Below are 12,005 nucleotides of genomic sequence, written 5' to 3' on the forward strand. Positions count from 1 at the left end.
GCTGGTGTCCGCAGAGTCACACAAGAGTGTGGTCTCTCAGTATTGTAAAACGTCACTGCACAAAAGCTCAGTTGAACTTGTCCAGAATGGAGCAAGAAACCTCTGGCAGATGAGGAAATTAAAAGATACGGTTTCTCTAAAATTATTAAATTAAAATGCAGCTTAGTGGCTAAACACAACGCAGTAGATGACCCTTTTAATGATTAAATGAACCCGATGTTAATGTCTTGGTTAATGTAATGTAATGTAACCCTTTGGCTTAAACAATGTATTAAAGGCGACAAAAAAACACTAGGTTGCCAGTCTTAAAATAGATCAGTCTTATCAGTCTAAAGGGCTTCCTTGACCTGGTCAATCTTCTTAAAAATCCAGTAAAGCAGAATAAAGCAGTTTTACTTGCGTCTAAGTGTGGTGTGAACTGGTATGCCCTGTTGTGAATGTTTGTGCTGACATAAGGATTTCTTCCTATTAAAAGTGGCTCAAAAAAGTGCTGTGGAGAACCAGACAGTAAGTGGTTTGTTTACACATCACTCACTTGCCATATTTTATGTTTACATATAAACTGTAGTAGCTTTTACTGATAGGTCTTGTTTTTAATGCGCTTTCTTTATAAAGCCTTGTGTTTATGACACTGTAAAAAATGTATTATTAACCATTCATTCCAATTAACAGTTATAAAAGATGGATGCGCTGTTTAGCAGCTTTATTGGACTGGTACAGCCATGCATGCAGCCATGCATGCCAGAGCCAGAATTCGATTTGGAGCAGGGGACTACCTTGCTCCAGAATGTTAATTATTTTCTCTGAAAACATGTATTACTGACTAGTAATACAAATGAGCCAACTACAATTAAAACTATTAATGATCAACAGAACATTACATTACACTTCTTTCTGTCTTCATCTTTGGTTGTTCTATAATATCTGGTAGCCGAGGAAAATACGCTGACGGGATGATGGCATAGCTAGCAAATTATCTAAGGTAATATCATGTGTCAACTACTAGCTTTTAGCTAAAGCTCACAATCACGTGTTTTGCTCGATCTAGACGTGACGTGATTGGGTAGCGCCTATGCTCTAAATTTACATACAGTGATTTTAAAGACTGTCGCCGCATAACCAAAAGGGTATTACTGACTAGCGTAAATTAGCCAAATACAATTAAGCTATTAATAAATAACGGAACATTACATTACAGTTCTTCCTGTCTTCGTCCTTGGTTGTTCTGTAAAATCTGGCACCATCTGGAGGAAGCCCCCATTTAAAGACAGCACAGCTACCTAGCAAAATAGCATGTCTCAACTACTGAGGCTAATGCTATCTAGCTTTCAGCCAAGCTCACTACCACAGAGTCAATTAACCAATCACGTGTTTTGCTCGCTCTAGGAGTGAGGTGATTGGCTAGCGCCTATGCTCTAAATTTACATACGGTGATTTTACAGATTGTCGCTGCACAACCAAAAGGGTAAATTAGCCAAATTCAATTAAGCTATTAATAACTAACTAATTGCCTAACATTTATCTCTGTCTTCATCTGGCACCATCTGGAGGAAGCCCCCGTGGAAGCTACCTAGCAAAATATCACGTGCTAACTACTGAGGCTAATGCTATCTGGCTTTTAGCTAAGCTCACTGCCTCACTGAGACATTTAACCAATCACGTGTTTTTCACACAGCGAATTGTGCGATTTTTAAACTAAATTTACATAGCAGGCCCACATATTAGTTCATAACTAATGACCTCATGAATGAGGATAAAGTGTTGGGGTGGGGTCGGACCCATTCATTCAGTCATTCAGTTATTTATTCATAGATAATTAAAAACATAAACGTGAAGAAAAAAAAACCGATAAGTAATAAACCAGAAAAGTATAAAAAATCACAGGAACCGTCGCATTTTTTTTTAGAATTCCCAGATCGATAGATGCATGACTCCAACGTAATAATTTGATCGATCCCAATAAAGGCGCTCGTCGTTGCGTCACGTCTCCTCCATTTTACGTAAGAGGTGCACGTCCTCCTCCTCCTCCTCCTCCTCCCCGCGGTCCATACTTTTCGGGGGCTGAGGGGTGGCGAAGCCTGCAGATATGGGCCAGCGACTGCCAAGTGGGTGGGCACAGTCCTCTTCCTTCAGCCCTTTCGTATAAGTATGGCAGCGGGGCGGCGGGAGCGGACTTTTCTCGGGAGGAGAGGCGGCTGCTCGCAGCGATGAGACTCTGCACGGTAAGAGCCGCCCGCGGTGCGGATTTCCTTCTCTCTCTCTCTCTATCTCTCTCTATCTCTCTCTCTCTCTCTGGGTCCTGGACGGGCGGCAATTTTCAGCGGCTCCGTTCATTCATTGAGGCTGGAAGCCCGCGTCCCTGGCACCGTGGGCCAGTGTAGTGCCAGCTTGCGTGGCGTGACACGGGAAAGCACGCTGGATGTGCTGTAATGAAGCAGGGAAATAAAACCCCACAATTCTCTGCTATTGCACATTGGACTCTATGTGTCGTGTATGACATGAGAATGTATTTACATAATCTACATATTATAGAATGCATGGCAATATCCATGTGGGTATTGTGTCATTAAAAAAAAAATATTATATACACGATGCAAAATAATGCATATTTGAGTTTTAGTATTTATTTTTTTCTTTAAGTGGGTGTAGAGCACCCTTGGGTGTCGGTGACCTGCTTTGGCATCAGCGTGTCAGCGGGAGAGAACCTGTTGTTTCCACCCGTGTGCTTTGCATGTTCCTCCGTCTGGTTCCTGGGCGTCATTTGCATTCGCATCCATGTTGTGAAGCGTATCAGATAAGAGCGAGACATGATCAAACACGATTTCAATGGCCTTTACATACGCCGCTGCCGTCCTCTATTGCTTCTCCCACTCACCCACCCCCCCCCAGAAAACACGTTGAACAAACACGTTCCTTTTCTTTCTTTTTTTTTTTTTGCTCCTCCCGCCTTTCTTTCTGAGAAAGTCGAGCGGCGGCTGAGCCGTTGTCCAGCTGTCATTTATCATGCTTTTTTTTTTTTTTTTTTTTTTATTCTTCTTCTTTTTTTCTTTTTTTTTTTTATCTCCATCTTCTGTACTTTCCAGGCGAGCAGGTGGGAGCTGATGCACTTCCCTAAACCAGGGGCCACTCGCGCCGTTTTTCCCGCTGGGCTGCGCTGGCACCGTAGGCAGCTCAACGGACTACACAAACATGATTTGCCTTTTTATCCAGTGCCGACTTTGTTAAACGCCGTCAGAGTTTATTTAATGTGGAACGGACAAGGCTGAACGGAAGCACGGTGCGGCGGCTACTTCCCCTTTTTCCACGTCCCCCCACCATCAAAACAGCATCAGTACCGATATTGTGTCTCCAGCATAGGACAGATGTTGCACATTTTATGAATCTTATCTTGAAAACGTCCCGGAGGTTTTAAGGGCAAACGAGAAAAAACGGATTTGCATAATAGCCGCCGCTCTGATTTGAGCAGAACTGGCAGTCGGGCTCGAGCTGATCTGAACCGCGGCCCATGGGAAAGGAGCTCGAATATAAATCAGGATGATTTACAAATGTGCGAATGTTTGCGGAACTGTTCGACATGGGAAGAGTCGCGTGTTCTGGGCATCCCGGGCGGGAAACATGCCTCGAGGCTTCCGTGGGACCCAGGAGGGACGGGAAGACCAGGCGTGAGACACCTGAATGCGCCCGTCGCTGTCCAGCGTCCACATTTCTATAAACGTGAAAGGAATGACGTTGGTCACATACGAGAGGAGATTTAAAGATCCAGCCGCCCCTACTAGAGCTGCTGTGGCTACGTGGACTATATTTACCAGCTGTTATGTTAGAAGTCCCGGAGGTTTGGTAGTAGCCTAGTGGGTAACACACTCGCCTATGAACCAGAAGACCCAGGTTCAAACCCCACTTACTACCATTGTGTCCCTGAGCAAGACACTTAACCCTAAGTGTCTCCAGGGGGGGAATGTCCCTGTAAATACTGATTGTAAGTCGCTCTGGATAAGGGCGTCTGATAAATGCTGTAAATGTAAAGTCTGTCATGTTCCGTAATTGACCAATCAGCATGCTCGAATTAAGGCTCTGCCACGCTGTGCATGAGTAGATTCGAGATTTTTTTACTTGTCACATTGTCACATCGTTGTAGCAGAACAACGTGAAGTGCGTCCAGGAGCGCAGAGGGCGTAAATAGTCCAGAAGGAGGACGTCGGGCCGGTGAGGGCTGTCAATCACGCGCACGGTGTTTCAGAAGCAATCACGCGCCTTCTCTGGCCAGCGTCTTATTTCAGAAAATTGCAGAATATTAGTGAACGTGCCCCACTGCAATGCAATTACGGCCCTTTTTTTAATGAATTTGGTGGACGGGTCCGTCCCTGAACCCTGTTGTCCTGAGCTTCTCTGCCCTGATGTCGGAAGGGACAAATGCGTAAACGTAACGCACCTTGAAATCGAGCGCGCCCCAATTTTTAGCTGGCGCCAGGCCACAAGAGTCGTCTTTTGTGACTTTCTCTCTGATCATGCGAACGGTGTAATTATGGTCATCAGAGGCCCTGCGCTACCGTGTAATTTTGGTTTCCAGCTCCGAACAGCATGCCGTCAAAAGGCAACATCCAGCGAACAGTGAAAAGGCTAAAAGTTCAGCGGCTTTTCCTCCCCCCCGTACGGCGTTCCCCGGCGGTGAAATACGGTTAAGAGCCCTTAATGGTTTCCTCCACCCGCCTTGCCACCTGCTGCGGAGAATGCGAGCGATGTCTGGCCCGTAAATTCGCCATCCGCTCCCCTCGTGTGATAAACGTGCGCCAGAAGGAGTCACACCCGGGCACATGGGAGGCCTGTTCCGTTCTGCGTTGTCCTTGCCGAGCGTGGGGACAATCCGTCCCGAGGAGCGCTGGGCAGCGTAGAGGTGACAACGAGGGCCACGCCGCCGTTTACAGCATTTACCAGACGCCGATATCCAGAGCGACTTACAATCAGTAGTTACAGGGACAGTCCCCCCCCGGAGACAATCAGGGTTACGTGTCTTGCTCAGGGACACAATGGTAGTAAGTGGGATTTGAACCTGGGTCTTCTGGTTCATAGACGAGCGTGTTACCCACTAGGCTACTAACACCCCACATTTACGGCATTTATGAGAGCGACCAGAGCGACTTACAATCAGTAATGACAGGGACAGTCCCACTGGAGACACTCAGGGTTAAGTGTCTTGCTCAGGGACACAATGGTAGTAAGTGGGATTTGAACCTGGGTCTTCTGGTTCATAGACGAGCGTGTTACCCACTAGGCTACTACCACCCACATTTACGGCATTTATGAATGTGACCAGAATGACTTATGACCAGTAGTTACAGGGACAGTCCCCCCCCGGAGACACTCAGGGTTAAGTGTCTTGCTCAGGGACACACTGGTAGTAAGTGGGATTTGAACCTGGGTCTTCTGGTTCACAGGCGAGTGTGTTACCCACTAGGCTACTCACTTTCCACCGGGCTGTCCTCTCACTGGTGTTTCGTGTCTCCGCTCCTTGTAGCTCTTCGCCATGTCCTTCGCTCTGGCCCTGCACCCGACGGCCCCCCAGCTCCACCAGTACTGGCACCTCGACCCCGCCACCTCCCAGCACGTCCTCTGTGACCAGTGCCCGCCCGGCACGGCCGTCCAGCACCACTGCGGCGCCCATGGTCCCACCGTCTGCAGCCCGTGCCCGGAGCGCCACTTCACCGAACACTGGCACTGGGGCGAGTCCTGCCAGTACTGCACCTCCGTCTGCAAGGAGAAGCAGCTGGTGAAGCGGGAGTGCAACAGCACCCACGACCAGATGTGCGAGTGCGTGCCCGGGTACTACCTGATGGTGGAGTTCTGCGTGCCGCACGCGCCCTGCCCGCCCGGCCTGGGAGCGTCCGCGCTGGGTAAGTTCCCGGCGAAACATTCCCAGAGATCCTCCCAGGAGTCTTCTCCCGCCCCCCCCCGTATTTATTTATTATTTCAAAGCGAAGTACATCCTCCTCGGGGCCCCGGCGGCTCCTCGACCGCGACCTGCGCGCTTTCGCCCTTCATACTTCAAATGTAACCAATGCCGAGCGGAAAGCTCACGCCGTGGAACAGTTCGCACGTCTTGCTTTTTGGGAATAGGGCGCCCAGGCCCGAGCGACGCTCCGGGGCGAGGTCGCGGCGATTCGCACGTCCGGTTTTTTTTAAATGGCTCTCTCTGGGTCCTCGAAGCGCCGCGGCCGAACCCCTTTTGTCAACAGTCGACCGTGTCTCCGGCGCGCACGAGGAGTAGCGTGGTCTGCCAGGCTCCGGCAACCACCGGCCGCTTGACAGTTCCACGGTTCCACAGGGATTACAGCTCAAGATGCCAAAAAACATGGGCCAAATCGTCTAAAAGATGCAGAATTAACGAGGACTGGACATTTTTTTTACGTTTCAATGCAGGGATTTTTGGTAAAAATGTATATTTACATTTTTTACATTTACATTTAGAGCATTTATCAGACGCCCTTATCCAGAGCGACTTGAACCTGGGTCTTCTGGTTAGGCTAGTACCACCACGCTACTACCATATTTATATCTTGATCCATGTTGTGGACATCATTAATATATAGGTATGCAATGCATATCTATATATTAATACTTTGAGATGGACTTTGCCTATTGAAAAGGCTCTCGGAGGGAGTGGCCAGTTATTTTCAAGAAATTGCGGTAAAAGGATGCAAAGATGAAGGCTGGTTGGCTTTTTTCATGCAACTCGTACATAAAATTTGAAAACATTTGAAAGACCAGCCAGCGTATTGGTTCCTTTTTAGCCGTCAGTGGGCCCAGACGTCTGACCTGCATCGTATCGTCAGATCACCAGGCATTCATATTTGGACATTTTATGTGAAGTTCTTTCACATTTTAAAAACCAACACTCATCTAATTTTCCAGTGAAATTCCCCTCAACTCTTTAGCATTAGAATTGTTGATCACATACAATTTTCCTTGCACTGCAGATCATTGATTCTTTAGTCAATATTCAGCAATCACCAGGAGATGGCATCAAAGTCCTTGACAGGTGGACTAACCGCACGATCAGAATTAAGGACGCGTGGAGGGTTACGTGTCCATGCGCTGCGCCGAAGCCGAGCGGCCGAACGAAGAGCTTCCCTCTCATCACCACAAAACGCTGGATAAGGGCGTCCGGCAAATGCCGCAAAATGGGAACGTAAAACAAAAAGTACGCGCAAACATGCTGGCGCTCCGGTCGGGGTTGAATGGGTCCAATCATAAACACGGCGTAAGCAGTGCCCGCATGCGGGCGACGCGGGTGGAAAGGTGCTGCGCACGGCGGCCGGAGGCGTGAACTCGCGGCGGCGCGGCCCGCGTTTCTGTTGCCGCCTGTTCCTGGAAGGTGCGGCGCTGGAGCATAGCGCGCCCGGCGTGCTCCCGCCGCCGCGAACCGCCCGTGCGCCGCTGGAGAGGCCTCGGCCCTCCCGTGCCCTCGCTTTCGTTGTAAATAGAAGCAGAAGAAAAAAAAAAAAAAAATGTGTGTGGTCAGTAAAAAGCCGCTTCTCACAGGTGTTTAGTTTCCTTCCCATGGACTCGAGATTTGGCCGCTGATAGCAGATTCTATAGGTTCTATGTGTCAGAAGACCAGGGGTTTCTTCCCGTTAGCCCACCCCACCCTAATGTCCCTTAAAATGCTACTATCGATTCATCACGGATTATCTGTGAGCCCACTGCAAACGCAACGGATGATGAGATGATGTGGGATTACGGAATAAAAGTCATGGCCTGAGTTGAGATTTTTATTGTTTCTTTGTGTGTGTGTGTGTGTGTGTGTGTATAGGCACACCCGAGAGTGACACGGTGTGTGAGAAGTGTCCCTCGGGCTTCTACTCCAGCACATTGTCCCCCACGGACCGCTGTATCCCGCACCGTGACTGCAGCCAGCTGGGCCTGAAGATGCTGCAGCCAGGGACGTCGGCCCGGGACGTGGTGTGTGAGAACGAAGCCCTGGACTGTTCCGGTCACCACACGCAGTGCCACACAGGTGAGCGCAAAACGTCCGACATATTCCACGGTGACGGAATTTGGTGTGGGTGTGCTGAACACATACATCACCCTAAAGCAGATTAATAAATGTAAAATAAATACAATTCTCGCTCCAAATTTACAACAAAATTGCATCAACATTGGGTTACACTGGGTTACATTGTAAATACGTTGTAAATGGGCTACATTTACAACTAAACAAATGACCATCACTGACTTTTGTGGCCATAAGGATATCACATGTAGGCACAAAACATATGATGCCCTTCACAACTATTGGCACCCGTTGTAAAAGCATATGACATGTTTTTTTTATGAGGAATGCTTAATGTTTGAAGTGCCATAAATGTAAATGTAATACATGCAAACGTCGGACATATTGTATGGGCGCTTTTATGGTGACGAAATTTGGTGAGGGCGTGCTGAACACATACGTGACCCTAAGGCAAATTAATAAATATACATATTGGGAATTTTTTTTTTGGTTCTTTTGTGTTCTCTCTCCAAATTTTCAGCAAAATTGCATCAACATGTGATGTTTTTTAATGACTTTTCTAAAAAAAAAATGTATAACCCTTTTCAAGTCACTGCCAATAATTAGAGAACACTGTATTTGGACTAACATGGCTCTTTGAAAATCGGTTCCATTTCCATCCTGGGAAATGAAAAGCAGCTGAAAAGATGGATGTGCAAGTCTCAGAATGTGTTAAGCAGCATACTGCAAATGCTGCTTTGCTGTGTGTAGGTTTCTGCTTACCTGTGCTGTTTTTTTATATAAAAAACCTATTTCAGACTGCAGTAATGAAGCAGAAGGCCATGCTTGTGTGCTGACTTCATATCCTTGAGGATACTGAGTCACTCCAATTGGCCTCGAGAAATTGTTCCTGGCGGCCGAGTGTTCGTCTTCACAAACGGAAGAGTACTAAACGTTCTTGTGACTCATTTACACTACATTCCATGCGGACGATGGACTCGCCAGCCACAGAACTGCATGGCACGTTCTAGAACAGTCAAAGTTGCACCGGCGCTATCCAAAAGGCCACATTTTGAGAGTGTTGTCAAGGAAAAGAAAAGATTTTTCTTGATGACATCACTGGGGAAATGTGTTCATTTTAACCTACCAAAAGGGCTGAAAATTCTGTGGCAAATCAGTTCAACCTGAACTGAAGTTATCCTGCCATGGGCACAATATGAAGGTTCTGCCATATTAAATGCTCTTGTATTTGTTTTGCTTCATGCAATTGACTCCTCTTTTAAGTCGCTTTGGATAAAAGCGTCTGCAAAGTAAAGTAAAGTGATTTTGAAATTGGTATGAATTAATTTTTTTAGTATTCCTCATACTGCTAACACCAGACATTAAGGAGTGTGAAGTCTCCATGATACCGTGCGGTTTGACGAAACGCTCCCTTTCTCCATATCTTCTCAGACACCACGCTATGTGAAGAAGCCATCTTCCAGTTCCTGTCCTCTCCACGCCTGGCGTCCGTACCTGTGGAGTGGCTGCTGGAGAGCCTGCCGGGACGGAAGGTGGACTGGAAGAACGTGGAGCGCTTGAGGAAGACCTGCAGCCCTCAGCAGCAGATTCTGCACCTTCTCCGGCTGTGGAGGGAGCAGAACAAGGACCAGGAAAAGCTCTCCAGGCTCATCCAAGGTCAGGTTTGGGGCAGTCCTTCAGCCAGGGAGGGAAATTGCTGCATGTTTGTGGGAAATGCGTCTTGGAATCTTGGATATCAGGCAAAAGATTTTGAAAACGAAAATATTCAGGGCCCTTTTGAAACATTGTCAGGGACGTTTGAAACATTAAATCTGAACCTCTTTCATTTTTATGGTTACTTGGTATGCTGTTTTAATACTAGATGCTTGATTCACTAACCAATTTCCTAGTATTTTTTAGCCAAGCAGCGACTTCTCAATAATACCGTTTCTGGCAGAAATGTGCAATAGAGGATAGGATACATATACGATTACCACATATATACCACATTACACATGGTTTCCTGGATGAATTAGGAGCACAAGCATCTAAAAAATGTAGCTTTTGTAATTTATAATTTTGAGATTTAACTTTAAAAGGTAAACCTTCAAATTGTAGGTAATAATAATCAATTTAATAATAATTTTTTATTGATTTATTTTTTTCTGATTAACAGAAATAAAATTGCTGTTTAAGGGGCTGAGCTCCTCGCACTGCTTTATAAATTGTCCCGCCAAGAGTCTTCTAAGTACAGGATAGGATTTCCAAGAAGTCGGTGTTTCCCCTCTCAAGCCCTCATACAGTCTGGTGAAAGTTCCACGCGGTGGAGTGTTTGTTGAGGAAAGAAAATCGTCAAACCGTCTGCCTGTAACCTCACGACTTTATGCTTACTGTAAATGATATAGTTTTGTGGGCGTTAACGTCTTGCCATAATCCTATCGTGACATCACAGACGAGATGTATAAAAATGGCTCAAACTATGGCAAAATTATACAAGCCTCTGATGTCAAGGAAACAGAGTTACGAGCCATATAATGACTGGGAATAATTTCACCATATAAGACGTAGTTCATGGGTCAAGTTGTCCACTATCACGGCATTTATGCCTTCAGGATTCACAGAAAGAAAGACATAGAAACAAGAAAGGACTGCTTGATTATTAATTATCTGACACCCGATCCCCATTTTGATGTATAAAGTATGTGTGACATTATGGAACATGCCCCATGCTCTACATCTTATGTAGCACCAGGAAAAAATGGCCCAAAGATATCTGTTTTCAAGCAATTTGTGAAAATTCTGCCGGTTTCAGCATGGTCTTGTTCTGTGGCCCCCTCAGGAGTCAGCCACTGCGAGAGGAAGGTCCAGCGCTGCGCCGGGCTGAAGAACCTCACCCTGGAAGACCTGACGATGGTGATGGGCAGCCTGCCGGGGGTGCGAGTGGGCGAGGACGAGGTCCGCACGCTGGTGCACACCTGCCCCTCCCAGCAGCACATCTTGCAGCTGCTGCACCTGTGGAAGAGGCGCAACAGCGAGCAAGACGTGGGCAAGGCACTGATACAGGGCCTGCGGCGGCTCCGGGGCATGGGGGCCCCGCGGCGGCTCCTCAAGAGCCTGAAAAGGATCAGCCGGGTAATCTGCGTCTCCTCCATGCACAGGCTGTACGAGAAGATCTTCATTAACATGATCCAGGACAGCACCTGTTTTAAATCGAAAGCGTACAACGACTAGTCCCGCCCCCTCGATCCCACCCATCTGACGCAGTTCCTCCTGCAGAATTATTTAAAGAAGTTGTACATAGTCGAATGCCAACGGCGTGGGGTGGGGGTTTTATTTAGGGCTGGGGTGTTTTGACGATGGGGTGGAAATCTATTAAAAAATATTGCTCCTAAGTTTTGGATTTTTGACTGCTGAGCTCTTCAGAATTTTACTTCAAAAATGGATTTTAGCTGCCGTGAATGTAATGCACAGAGGAGTGAATCTCTTGTCTATTTAAGTGTCATTTGTTTCTGTGTGTGCATTAGTGTGTTTGTCAAAATGTTCTTTGCCCTCTTTATGTGTACAGATTTGTCAGGAAGCTGGACTCCAAATGCACACAAACCTGTGCAGATTCTAGACCAATTAATGTCTGTTCTATGTCTTCATGTTAAAATGACGTGGTTGCAAATTATTATGAATAATTTGTAATATTTTGCTACACTTTGTGTTTGTGGCAGTTCGAATGTACAGTGCCTAGCGTCAGACAACTCCCACAAAAGACAACGAGCAGTCGATTAATCATGCTGGATTGCCTTAATTAATGGCATACATGTAATATATGATGAAACACTTGGTATGATGATATTGTACTGGGACTGCGCCCCAGGTCCCAGATCCTGATAAGAAACTAAAGGATAGTGGGGGGTGTCTAGCTTGTCCGCCTTTTCACACCATTAGAACTTTTTTTTGTTGTTGTTGTATTTGCAGTGTACATATTTCAGAAATTTAAATTAAATTTGTATATGAAATGTTGTAGATA

The 12,005-nt window shown here is 46.6% G+C and overlaps 1 protein-coding gene across 1 annotated transcript; it reads left to right on the plus strand.

The window, feature by feature from the left end:
- Positions 1 to 2,022: 2,022 nt before the first annotated feature.
- LOC114794176 (tumor necrosis factor receptor superfamily member 11B-like) lies at positions 2,023 to 12,005 on the plus strand. The gene is made up of 5 exons (XM_028986563.1): positions 2,023 to 2,222; positions 5,513 to 5,888; positions 7,808 to 8,011; positions 9,440 to 9,664; positions 10,827 to 12,005. Exons 1-5 carry the CDS (start codon positions 2,208 to 2,210, stop codon positions 11,216 to 11,218), a joined length of 1,212 nt encoding a protein of 403 aa, XP_028842396.1. The 5' UTR covers positions 2,023 to 2,207; the 3' UTR covers positions 11,219 to 12,005.

The sequence above is a fragment of the Denticeps clupeoides genome, chromosome 7 (genome assembly GCF_900700375.1).
Source record: "Denticeps clupeoides chromosome 7, fDenClu1.1, whole genome shotgun sequence".
Taxonomy (NCBI): Eukaryota; Metazoa; Chordata; class Actinopteri; order Clupeiformes; family Denticipitidae; genus Denticeps; species Denticeps clupeoides.